The following is a 12,421-nucleotide window of genomic DNA, read 5'->3' as shown; positions in this document are numbered from 1 at the left end:
GAGGGAGAGAGAGAAGGGGAGAGAGAGGGGGAGAGAGAGAGAGAGAGAGAATTTTATGTTTTGTTCCGGAGTAATTGCTTGTGGAACATTTGCATAAGGTTAAAGGCACATGTAGTAGGGCATCCACAGGCCATGCACGGTTATGTTTGATGATCATAGTTAAATTGTATTTTCAGATTTAGAGTATTGTAACCTATTTCAGTGCGGTGTAAGCAATAACATAGAAAGCCCCACGGACATACATATAATAAGTGAGTTCAAAATCAGAGAACTCATCAATTTCTTCATCATGATTCCTTTGCAAAATTGCATGAGTATCCAATGCCTACACCGCAACTCTGCATGTCTGAACTCTTGCTTCATGAGTTATTCGTGTGACGTGGTTTAGGTGAAAACTTCAGCCCATGGCATGTAGTAAGTATGTTTCTGTACTCCAACCCAGACCTGCTGCTCTGTGTCCTAAAAGGCTCAATAGAAAAGGACTGCACAGAGATACATTACTAAGATGTCTTTTTTTTTTTTTACAAACGTTGCAACAGGGGACAGTGATGGAGTTTTTGGGGATGTCACTTCGGAATTGGCTTTGTTTTTTTCTCAATCTGTATAATGGCAAAAGGTAAACTCATTTGCAAATTAGTTAGAGCGCTCACAAAATCGATGCACAATCTGAAGTGCTAGACACAGGCTCTCCTTTATGGCCAACGCTCGAAGATTGTTCTGCTGCATGTTGCCCTCCTTAGAATTTGCCAGATGGCAATAGTTGCTTCTCAGGTGCCGCCAGGAAGGACTTTCAATTTCAAGGTACAATCCACATTTGGAATGGCAGGTCTGACGCCAAGGGTGGCAAGCGACTTGGGCTTGGCGATATGCAGGAGAGATGGATATGCAGGAGTGATGAATATGCAGGAGCGAGGGATATGGATATGCAGGAGTGATGGATATGCAGGAGTGATGGATATGCAGGAGCGATGGATTTGCAGGAGTGATGGATATGGATATGCAGGAGTGATGGATATGCAGGAGCGATGGATATGGATATGCAGGAGTGATGTATATGCAGGAGTGATGGGTCTACCGTATGGGATACATGTACAGAGAGTGGAGTGAAGTTCTGAGAACATTTTCCACACTATCATTGACAGAGGTTGAAGTAGCAATGTTGGCTTGTTGAGATTGACCAGTTTTGATCTGTTGAGACTTGTTAATTTCACTCAGACCTTAATCATGAAGCTCTCTATTGTTTGAACTTTCATTTAGGTACTACTTTGCCCTGGAGAAAGACAGAAGCCCGTCTCATTTCTCAGTCACCGTCACCCCCTGTGATGTCCCCATTGAATGGACACTCTTATTACACAAGGCAAGACACATGTTCCCAGGAAAACTACATGGTGAGGTCACAGAGAAATATGTCATTTGATTGAGATGTGATGGGTCAACATGGTTTGCTTTTCTTTTGTTTGTCTCTATGAACTTGTTTTCTTGCCTTGGGGAGTCATGCAAGGAGGTGTCCAATAACTGCAAATATAGGTTTCCATCCAATAAGAAAAAGTGTTAAAACATGTGTTGTTTTTGTGATATCGTGCAATGAAGCAAAGTTGTAAGAAATTGCATGCAACATCTTTAGTCTCATACGTAGAGTGTAAGTGCTGGAATGGGAGCAAAGCATTAGTGACCACTGTCTCACTCAACCACCATGTGCCCATGCTTTAAGACCCTGGCCCCGGCAGGTGAGGAGAATCTGACCTACTCCTATCTTATACATATAACTACAAGCTAAAACTGGTGGCTTTTGCATGGCTTTTTTTAACAGGGCTTCAGTGCAAGGAACATATATAAATTAAGTGGCTAAAGGCACTCTTGGTTTAGACATTTTTATTACACCTGTTGCACCTTTGCAGATGCAATTAAGTCACTAACTCTCAAAAGACTGCTTAGAAATAGCATGGGCAGGCCAAAGTTTGATGTTACTGCTTGACATAGCTAGCTCAAACAGATCCCATGAGAATGTGTTTTGGGTGTAGAAGGGCAGATATTGGGTGTGGATGGCAAATAGGCTTAGCATGGTCATGCCCAGTCATTGGGTTCATAAATAACTAAACAACACGTCCCTGCTCATATGTCATCTGCCCGTAACGTACGCCAATGCTACAGTTTCAGATTATAGGTGGTACTTTAGTGCCACCAAATAGCCAAAACTAAAAAAGGCTAGGGTGCTCATTTTCGAGTCCCCTGTAATTCGGCGCTTTCACTTACAGGGGTCCCCGCTGCCGAATGTTCCTCATTTGCAAAAGGGGAGTGGAAAAAGGCGGCATACATGCTTGTAGATTGCCCTTTAGCACCCACCATGCAAACTGAGTAAATGCTGCCTGCCAATGCTGCATGGCAGGTGGCATTTACAATGGATTCCCATGGAGTCTCCTTGCCTTTTGCTGGTGCAGAAAGCCGACAGACTCCATAGGAATCTACTGCATTTGCACCTGCTTGAAAATCCATGCTGGCGCAAATGCTGTAGTGTTTGTATTGCTAAGAGGAAGGGAGGAGCACAAACATAAGTTATGATCTGGCCCTCCTCTCCGCCATACAAATCAATGACAATGGAGCGTGACGCGAAGGCTTACAAGTCTTACGCAAGGATTTTACACCTTTCATTTACATTTTGCCCCTATTGCAATTGACCTCCTTAGAGAGGGTGGCTCTAAAAGGAGTAGAATTACATGAATGTAAAAAAGGCAACACCACAGAGAAACCTCTTCCATTTTTGCTAACCCGAAACTCCCCGATAATGTAACCAATGCACTCAACACTGTGGATTTCATTACAGGTTAGCGTTTAGAATGTATCTGCACATTTTGAGAAAATACGCTTTGATCATTTTTATTTAGATGTTAAGTAAATACATTTTTGATTTTTTTTTTATTTTTTTTAATGGCCGTTTGATTCCAATTGGAAATTTCCTTATCTCTAAATTCAATATGACTGCACTATTCAAAGGAAAATAGAAATGGGCTTTGGGCCTTCATTGCATGTATTGGTTTTGATGAAAGATATGTTCTAATAAGGTTTTTTGATGGTAGCCGGCTTAGACAATGGTGTGTTCTCTTTACCACGGATACATTATTTTGATTTGTTTTATAAGTCCTGCTCCATCGTATTAAATACACTTAATTCGACTGAAAAAAGCTTCAATTTAAATTAACATTTTAGAGGGCAGGGTTCACAAGTGTACCCTACCGTCTATTTCGTGCATTTTAAAGAACTAGTTTGCAAGTTTATATTATACTCTTTTTTTCCCAGTTACTTCATAGAGGATGGCCATTTCTTCCAGTTATTTCAGAGTAGACAGAGTTCACGAATGTGAACAACACACTGTTGCAAGTATATTCGAGGGGTTGGTTCACTAGTACACACTACACTTTTTTCCAGGTATTTCGTGAGGGACGGGCTCCATAAGTATCGGCTTCATTTTGTAACTAGTTGACTCTTTTTCAAGTATTGAAGAAAGAAGGACACACAGTAGCAGGCACATAATATTTCTCTAAAGATTCGCTGAAGGTGCCAGGAGGGGAGACAGATGGAGATGGCAGAGTTTCTCTCAGCAGTATTATAAACACTAATCACGTATTTGCATTTTCTTATGTTGTAGGTGACATGGATAGCCTTGATTCGCCCAAGTCCCAGACAATGTTGAGAACTGTGTCAACACTCTTTCACTACAAAGGAAACTCTGTGGAGACCTATGAAGGGAAATCATTCTATTATGCCCTCTTCCTGTTGGAATTTTTATCAACTGAGAGAGACACTCATATAACAGTGTACCTAACAACAGATAACATATATGCAAATCTATTTCCTGAACTCCCACCCGATCCACGTATTGATGTGGTTGGTACCAGCCATTCCACTGTTACCTTGGCTTGGAAAAATAGCCCCTCTGTCTTACATCACAAGGAGAACATTCAATACTGCCTTCTAGTCAATGAAAAACACAATTACAAGAGCTTGTGCGCAGCTGAAACAGCCATTAGAACTTCTGAACTTAAGTCACCAAAATCATTAGCTTTGTCAATTTCCCCATATAGCACACAGCTTCATCAGGGGGTGATGTGGTCTGTTGATGAATTAAGTATCATAAGCAGAGCTAATAACGGGGAGGTCAGGCAGATATGCATAGGTACCAGGAACAACTACATGGTGACCAATCTTTCTCCCGCCACTCAGTATTATTTTGATGTTTTTGTGGTCAATCTGTTCACCAACGCCAGTGCGGCCTACACTGGAACATTCATAAAGACCCTCCAGGAACCAGAACCTAAAATTACAGAGATCAAAGACGGTAAAATAATTCAACTCAACCTCAAGGGGCAGAAACTGAACAGCTTCCAGTACCAGGCCAAGAACAGGATGTCGCAATTTATTTTTCACTCATGCAATGGTGAAGTGCATGTTCAGATCTTCAAAAACCGTAAAATGCTGGTGTCCGAGAGGTTTGCGGGTTTGAGATATTTCACTCTAATTGGAAAGGCAATGGACCTTTATCTAGTGCAGTTGAGATTATCAGGACGTTCTCCCAACTCTTCTGTAAAAGTCCAGGTGTCTTCTCATTTCCAAAAGCCAATGTTCCCCCTGTTTCCAGAAAGTTTAAAAATAAAATCCTTCAGCAAACTAAGGACCTGTGATTCCATCACCATTGCATGGCTAGGGACTCAAGAGAGGAGCAAATATTGTGTTTACAGAAAAGAGATCAAGGAGGATCACATTTGGCATGAAATGATGAACACTGACAGGTGCTCAGGCCCAGAAACAAGAAAGCGGTCGGAGAAAGTACTCTGCAAGTATTTCCATGATATCAATCTACAGAGAGCCGTGACCACAGAGACCATCAGAGGTTTACAGCCGGGGACTCCATACCTGCTTGATGTCTATTTAATTGGATCATCAGACCTTCCAGTCAGATATCATAGCAAAGTTGTGAAGACCAGGAAGAAATGTTGATTGCACTCTGTTCAAGTGTCATGCTCTCTTTACTGAAATATAAGATTGAAAAAAGACAACAGAAGTAAGCTGAGCAGGATTTAAATTCTAAGGAAAATAAAGGCTACATATTTTGCTATTTTCAATTCTCATCATATTCAGCTGTTTGCCTCGTGAGTGTGCCTTACACTTGCTACATAAGGACACACGTACAAAACTCAATGAGATAAACACATCCATCTCAGGTACCATGTGAGTTCATGATGCAAAAACCACACACCATCAAGTTGCAACGCCACACCAACCCATCTCTGTCAGCAATTGTAAAATTGAACATTCCACTTTGTATCAGTAGTGGTAGAACGGTGAAGATGTTCTTTCTGCAAATTTTGTGAGGTGGATTTTATACACATAGGACGACACACAGCAAACGGACTGTTTTGTACCCCTTAAGCCATACTCTTAGGTTGGGGTTCCATATCGGACTCAACATTTGTTTTAGTAAATGTAATTTGTGAATTGCTATTGTTTAGTCCTACATTGAATGATTTGTTTATCATCTACATTTACAACACATTTCAAAACTAACAAACCACAAACCTGGCATGCAGAGCGATATTCGAGAAGATTTTCTGCATATTCTTTAATGTTCCTCTGGACAGATAATACAGGTACATTTACAAGGGGACCAATGATATTTTCTTTGTTAAAAAAGTTATATTTATTATTTGATTAGAAATAGTCAGGTTTTGATGTCATTCACATATAAAGTGAATGGCAGATAAAAAATAAACTCCAATGAGCATCCATTCTGTTCATTCGACAACCTCCTATCGATAAACAGGCTTTACTTATCTCCCATGTAACATGCATTATTAATACTATTGTTCCGCCTAGCTTGTCCATAATTTTCTATCGTTATATTGTCATTCTCGAAAATTCTGCTGAAAAGTCTTTGCTTCTAAAATTCCTTCTCTAGATATCATGACCTCAAGGTCCAAGCTTATTCTTTCACTGAAAATAGCCTGCCCTTGGTTCTGTGTTTATTCAGTTTCGTAATTCAAGTACATTTTATATTCTCCTGTCTGTTGTTTCAACTATTGTATACATATTTGGAATCCTGTATTTGTAGGATATGTGTTTTAAACAATGGGTCAATCTCTGAGTCAATCTCCACATTGTCTCCAACTTTTTCCTGAGCATTTTGAGTTTGTACAATCAGTAACGGCACACTCTACTGCAAAAGAGTCAGCCCATGTAATTCATAGAGGAATATCACAACTGTATTATTACTGCTAACATTACAGCTCTGCTTTCAAGACAACACCGCTCTTGCTCTCTCCTCGGCTATGTCTTCTTGTTTACAGTCTTTATGCTGATTGATTTCGAAGGACCCATCTGTCCATACAACCTCATTCAAATTGTTACCCTATTCAAACTTATTCTACCCTCCTTTGGATTTGTGAGTGTGAGCCATAAATATGCGACTTGGCACTTGCTGAGTGAGATTAGTGATTTTTGCTAATTTCTTTTGGAGTGTTAACCAATGGAGTGTGTTATCTGCATGTAGGAACATCCCTTTGCCTCATATGCAGTGCATTTTATGTATGCAATAAAGTACTTCCTACCGTACATTATAAAGATATAGGGCCTCATCACGAGTTGGGCGGTAACGCCGGCGCTAATAGTGCTGGCGCTATCTGCCCTACCGCCAGACCCAACGGTGCTATTAGTGCCGGATCACGGGTTTGGCGGATTTGGAAATCCCCATCTTGCATTGAGCCCATTCGGGAATGCCCCATTCCCCATTGGGCTCAATGAGGAAATGTCACGCTCATACCCGCCAGCGGTATTAGCGCAGATTTTCAGCAGATTTCCCCCCAGCTCAGAGCTGGGGAGAAATCCGCCAAGGCCATGATTTGGCGGACCCTTAAATCCGGCGGTAACAGCACTACCGCCGGATTTAAGGGTTACCGCCAAACTTGTGATGAGGCCCACAGAGTTGTTGAAAATAGGCGGCAAGCTCCTTGATAAAAACAAGCAGTAAATAATGCCTTTCTGTAGGCTTAAGGAGTTTGTGCAGAATCTCAGAGGTGAGAGCTTCTTCCTAAATCTATCTCTGTGCGTGACTTTGGTCGAACATGGGTTGGGTAAGCAAGCTCAGCCTAAACGTGCAAGAGGACAATGGTGTTAGTTGACTATCTGATCATGCTGATATTTAGAAATATATATTTTGCTTTCCTGGCACCCTTAACTGTGAGGAGTTTCCACCATGATTAGAATGTGCTAACATTCACAGAGAACTCAGCTCGCCCGCCTGCAAGACAAATGCCAGATCCCGATAACATGTTGAATTGTCCCACCTCAGTGCTTATGGAAAGTGGAGCAAGGGCCTGTATACTCGGGGGTGCATGCCACAGGAGTCTTTAAAGTGGGATCATATATCTGATTACTGTGTTATGTGACCCCAAACTCCCACCCAGTGGAGGAGTATATGATGCCGAGGTAATCAAATACTTGTAATTCCAGGTACTTTAAGAAACACAGACATGCGCGGGCCACTGAGCTGCATTTCAAGATACATGGGTGGGGGCATTTCTACCATGCCCAGACTGCCAAATATATAGCAAGGGTGCAGCTGGAAGCTGATGGTCCCTCACCATGCTTAAACCAAAAAATATGCGATAATGGCAAATCTGCTGCACACACCAACCAAGTGGCTTTCACACGTTTGCACACTCACGCCTGTCAAAGGGAAACATATGTGCAAAGGACACACGAGCACAGCACGTTATGCAACATAAAGGAAGACATGCAGGCTGTGTCTTGTTCCAATCGTCTGGATAGAAATGTAGTCTGGTGGCTGAAAATTAAGCCAAGTCACCATCTAGGAATGGGCAGTAGCAAATCATTTGTTAATATGGAGGCTGAGTAGAAATAATTCCAAGGACCCACAGGGATCCCACTGGCACATGGGGTTGCGGTGGTTGATCAGTATCAGAATATTAAATCTGTGGCATAGGAACAGCAACAAAACAGCAATAAATCATAAACCTTAACAACAAATTCAAATATTATCAATGAAACCTCAAGTTCAAGAAGCCGTTAATTGATTTGGTTATTTAGTATAAATAATGATACACATAATAACGGCCTACAGTCGATTATGCATCATAAAAACAATAACCCCTGAAAAGAGGGCTTTATCTCAAGCTAATTTCACAAATTCCCACTGCGTGATCAAGATGAAGTCCAGATAATTATTGTGAACAATGGTGGAGCAGACGGAGTTTGAGGTGCAGGGAAATTTGGTGGTGCAGAAGGAGTTAGAGGTGCAGGGAGAGTTGGACGATCAAGAAAGACTGGAGGAGGGAAATATCCAGAAGCAGGGGAGAAAGCTAGGGGGGCTTTAGGTGCAATACTACAGGAGGAGTCAAGAGACATTGGAAGAGATGATCATCCAGAAGGAGGGAAGATTTGAAAGAATTTCACAATAGAAAACCTAATGAGAGGGGAAGGCATAGAAGTTGGAGGTAGGAAGGAGAGGTACTTGAAAGCGATGTGAAGAAGCAGGCAGGGGAGAGGGGGACAATGCAACGTGACAGACTGAGAGTACAACAACTTAAGCCTTTTTTTGTCTTGGAGATGTTTGTGAACAAATGAGTCTGAGGCAGTATGCCAAGGAGGTCAGATCACAGCCAGCTCGAGGACTAGAGACAAGGTCTAGCGACAGGACCATAGGCACAATCAAGCATCAACTCATTGAGGCAGGCAGTAAGATGGGAGTTGGGTGGTTTCCAAATCAGAATGCCAAGGCTGGAAGATGTACCAGAATCCATTCAAACAATAGAAGCCTGGCTGACCTACTGCCCATCTGGGAGACGGTGCGGAACCTGTTTAAGAAGAAGGTAGAGCTCCAACAGGAATACCTACGGCATCTTAGCATTGCTACCCAGCGAGTGGCACATTGAAGAAGCCACTTACACACTAGAACCAGTTTCACTGGAACAGCTCTGTGGCAAAGAAAGTGAACGGCAACAGGGAGAGACCAGGGCAGAGACCATTTGGATCCGAGATATTACTTTATGTAAAGGAGAAAAACCTGATCTGTGCTTTGGTTTGTATCTGGATCCCATCCCTGGCAGGCCTACCTCGCAACGGAAAGCAGAGACCCTAATAAAGAACAGAGGGAACCCTATTTCCACTGAGAAGAGTTATTAGAAGTCATGGAGAACATTAGGAGAACCAGGGAGGGATTAAGAAAGCACAAAGGGGAAGAGCTAACCATGGGACTGACCTCTTATGTTATTTCTAATTCAGTTATAAATCTACCGTTAGTAGAGGATATCTTTATTTTTCCCACATCCCAGTGCCTGTAAAACTCAATAAGGCCCATATTCTTGAACCATGTCCCTTTTTCTGGTGGTGCTTCCAAGTGTGTTAGAGTCACCTCCCTGACCATATCGGGCCTCTATCGTGTAGCTTGCACCACAAATCCACCTTTTGAACCTCCCTCACTCAAGCGTTTCCTCTCCTATCAGCCCCACCGTGGCCCTCCACCAACACAAATGCACCCTTCCAGTCTTGTACGTGCCCCAACTGTGGATAGTCCTCCAACTCTATGGAAGAACATGCCCCACCACATCATATCTTTTTCAGGAAAGCCTATAAATACATATGCCACTTAATCACATATGAGCATCTGCTCTGTCCCTTCCGTGTGAGACTCTCCATCCCCTTGTTGTTATCTCTCTCTATAGAGAGACATTAGCTTCTGTCTTTCCCTGTGAGACCATCCAGCCCTTAGTGTTCATCTATCCTCCAAAGGTTTTACTGTAACATAGACTTGTGCCTACAATAGAATGTGGGGTAATCTTGATGTATGTTTACTTGTAGCGATATACAGTAAAGCCTGCCATTTCCTCTTTCTGCAGCAACCGGAATTCTTTCCTCATACTGGTCCTTTAGTATTTTTTTAAACTTTGCCAGAAGAGCCCTGCCCCTCCATTTTTGTGTGCATAAAATGTTAATTGCAATGAAACGATTCGGTCCTGCTCAAAGGGAAAATCAAGGTTGTAGTGTGCTAGTCACATATGTGAAAAATCAGAAGGTGTCTCACCTGCTAGTCCCTGGGGTCTCCCTCTCAAGTGGCCAGGGCACGACCATCACCTTTGGATACAGAGCCTGGAGGTGGACCAGTGCAGTGCGGGAGGATCACCTAAGTGAGGAGTCCTCTGGGAGTGGGAGTGGGAGTGGGACACCAGATGGTGAGATGCAGTATCCCTCTCTTCCCTGTAACACCTTTATCCCATCCTACCGATGGGATATTTAGAAACTCAACACCCTCCACTTTTCCTGCACAAACACTTTCTCACAGACATCCCGCTATTGGAGAAAACAGACTCAAATCCAAGCAGTATACACAACCTGTCCCAATACTATTGACAGGAGAGATCAGGCAATCATCGACAATCACTCACATCGGACTTCCATTACACTTCCCCACACGAATCAAAGGCAGAGCACTAGAGCACACTCTGAGCGAGGCAAAGCACACAGAGGTATCGCAGTTTCGAGTTGCTAGTTGAATGATGGGAGAAAGAGGGCCAGGCAGGAGAGGTTCATGAGAGGGGCAACACCTTTGGCCTCGTTGATAGGAAGCTGTTGCTTGCTTTCAAGAAACCTTCAAGGCAGAAAAGGTAAGACCAGGAATCAGAGCTAAAGAATCCTGCATTGTGTGTCAGAGATATCGAGAGTCCTCCCGCAGAGCTGACCAAGGCAGGGAGGAGCAGCAGATGCTGTGGTATCGTCCTTGGCTCCAAGAACAAAGAAGCGACAGAGAACAACGCAGCCAGTACGTTCGGGAGACCGGTCTGTGTTGAAGTCAACATTGCAAGTGGCAACATTGTAAAGTAAGCGGTGGAAGGAACATTGTTAAATGCGTGTGATGAAAGACACAAATGAAGCTGAATTGCTGGTGAATATTGAGCATTAGAAGAAAGGATACTATACCATTGACTGAGTGGTCCGGCACTGTGAACGTGTTCATTTGAAGGTCCATGTACGGTACCTTAACGAAAGGAAATGAAAGAAGAAGATCGATGGGAAGGGAAAATTGTGTGAAATGAATCAAAGTGGTCCTAAAACGGTTTAAGCAGAACCCATCGCACATTCGAAAGTCTTTGATTCTCTTATCAAGAGGGGATCTGAGCCCGAACAAGCAGGAATCCATGGTCTGAGCCTGAACGAGGGAGACCAAGTTGCAAATCTTGTATCAAAAGGGATCTGAGCCCGAACAAGAGGGAACCATGGTCTGAGGCCGAACGAGGGAGACCAAACTGTGAACATTGTAGAAAAGGGGTCTGAGCCTGAACAAGGGGGGCCCGTGGTCCGAGCATGAAGGAGGGAGACCAGTCTTGAACTTGTGAAACTGAAACCTTGACAAAAGAAATTAACCTTTGTGTTTTGTTTGCTACACCAGGCCCTGTGCATTAAGAGACTGTCATTGCGAGAGAGACTTTGGCGGAAGGCTTGGATGCCTATGTGTTGAACTGTTACCTCGTGGCCAAGGAAGCTACAGTGTGTGTGAAGCACGCGCGTGCTGCCTTGCCCGTGCTGAAAACGTGGGGAAGGGAAGCTAACTGCTCAACTATTCTGACATATCATTTTTTGAACACTTTTCTTTTGCGTACCCAATTATCCCACACCATTTTGTATTTAGAAGTAAGGATTGGCAATAGGTTTATTAGTAAAGGCCCTTTTATTTTGACAGACTCCACTAGGACCACGTTATTATTATTTGATGGTCGTAGCTTGCTCCCATCTGTGGATTTAGGTTTAGATAAGTGTTTTACCAACCCATTGAAGTTCAAAAAACATCCTTGAAATGTGATTACTTGTGTCTGTCTTCACTGTTTAATAAAATGCATTGCTTAAACATATCACACAAAACAATGACAAATACAAAGTGATGCTAGCAAAATACCACCAAACAAGTCTAATCTGCCCTGGCCCAACCTCTTTTGGTACATGGAGCTCCTCCAGAATGTGTGAATTTGCCCATTGAGTGTCAGACACATTTTGAATCATAAAAAACACTTTTGTTGTTGCTCAGCCCATTTACATACATGTCAATTTAGCTCATATCATTTGATAGTACTCTGAAACATTCAAAATGAAGCACATAATACTTTTAAAAAACCTTTAATTTCATTGATGTGTACCTGCACAGCACTTTTCTAAGGAATTCAAGGAAGTAACTTATTAACTTTTTCCAATGACAACTTTCTGGATTGAACTGCTGAAACAGTAAGTGCTCCCGCTTTCCCATGGCCCCCTTATTCTTTATGCATGCCCTTGGGCACTCCAGCCCAGCAAATAGGGCTTGGTTGCACAGTCTTCCTCTGTCACCAACACTCTTGATTGTCGGACAACCCGGATAACATTGTTC

General features: G+C 42.7%; 1 protein-coding gene across 1 annotated transcript in view; it reads left to right on the top strand.

Annotated features, from left to right (window-relative positions):
- Nucleotides 1–6,479, top strand: part of LOC138472522 (protein NDNF-like) — an 83,498-nt gene extending 77,019 nt beyond the window's left edge. The window contains exons 3-4 of the mRNA XM_069610749.1: nt 1,258–1,388; nt 3,644–6,479. Coding sequence (XP_069466850.1) covers nt 1,258–1,388; nt 3,644–4,992 — 1,480 coding nt within the window. The 3' untranslated portion in view covers nt 4,993–6,479. The remainder of the gene's footprint in view (nt 1–1,257; nt 1,389–3,643) is intronic.
- The last annotated feature ends 5,942 nt before the right edge of the window (nt 6,480–12,421 follow it).

Source organism: Ambystoma mexicanum, chromosome 8, assembly GCF_040938575.1.
Source record: "Ambystoma mexicanum isolate Mex_15411 chromosome 8, UKY_AmexF1_1, whole genome shotgun sequence".
NCBI lineage: Eukaryota > Metazoa > Chordata > Amphibia > Caudata > Ambystomatidae > Ambystoma > Ambystoma mexicanum.
The sequence above is the reverse complement of the archived record's forward strand: the minus strand, read 5'-3'. Positions and strand labels throughout refer to the sequence as shown.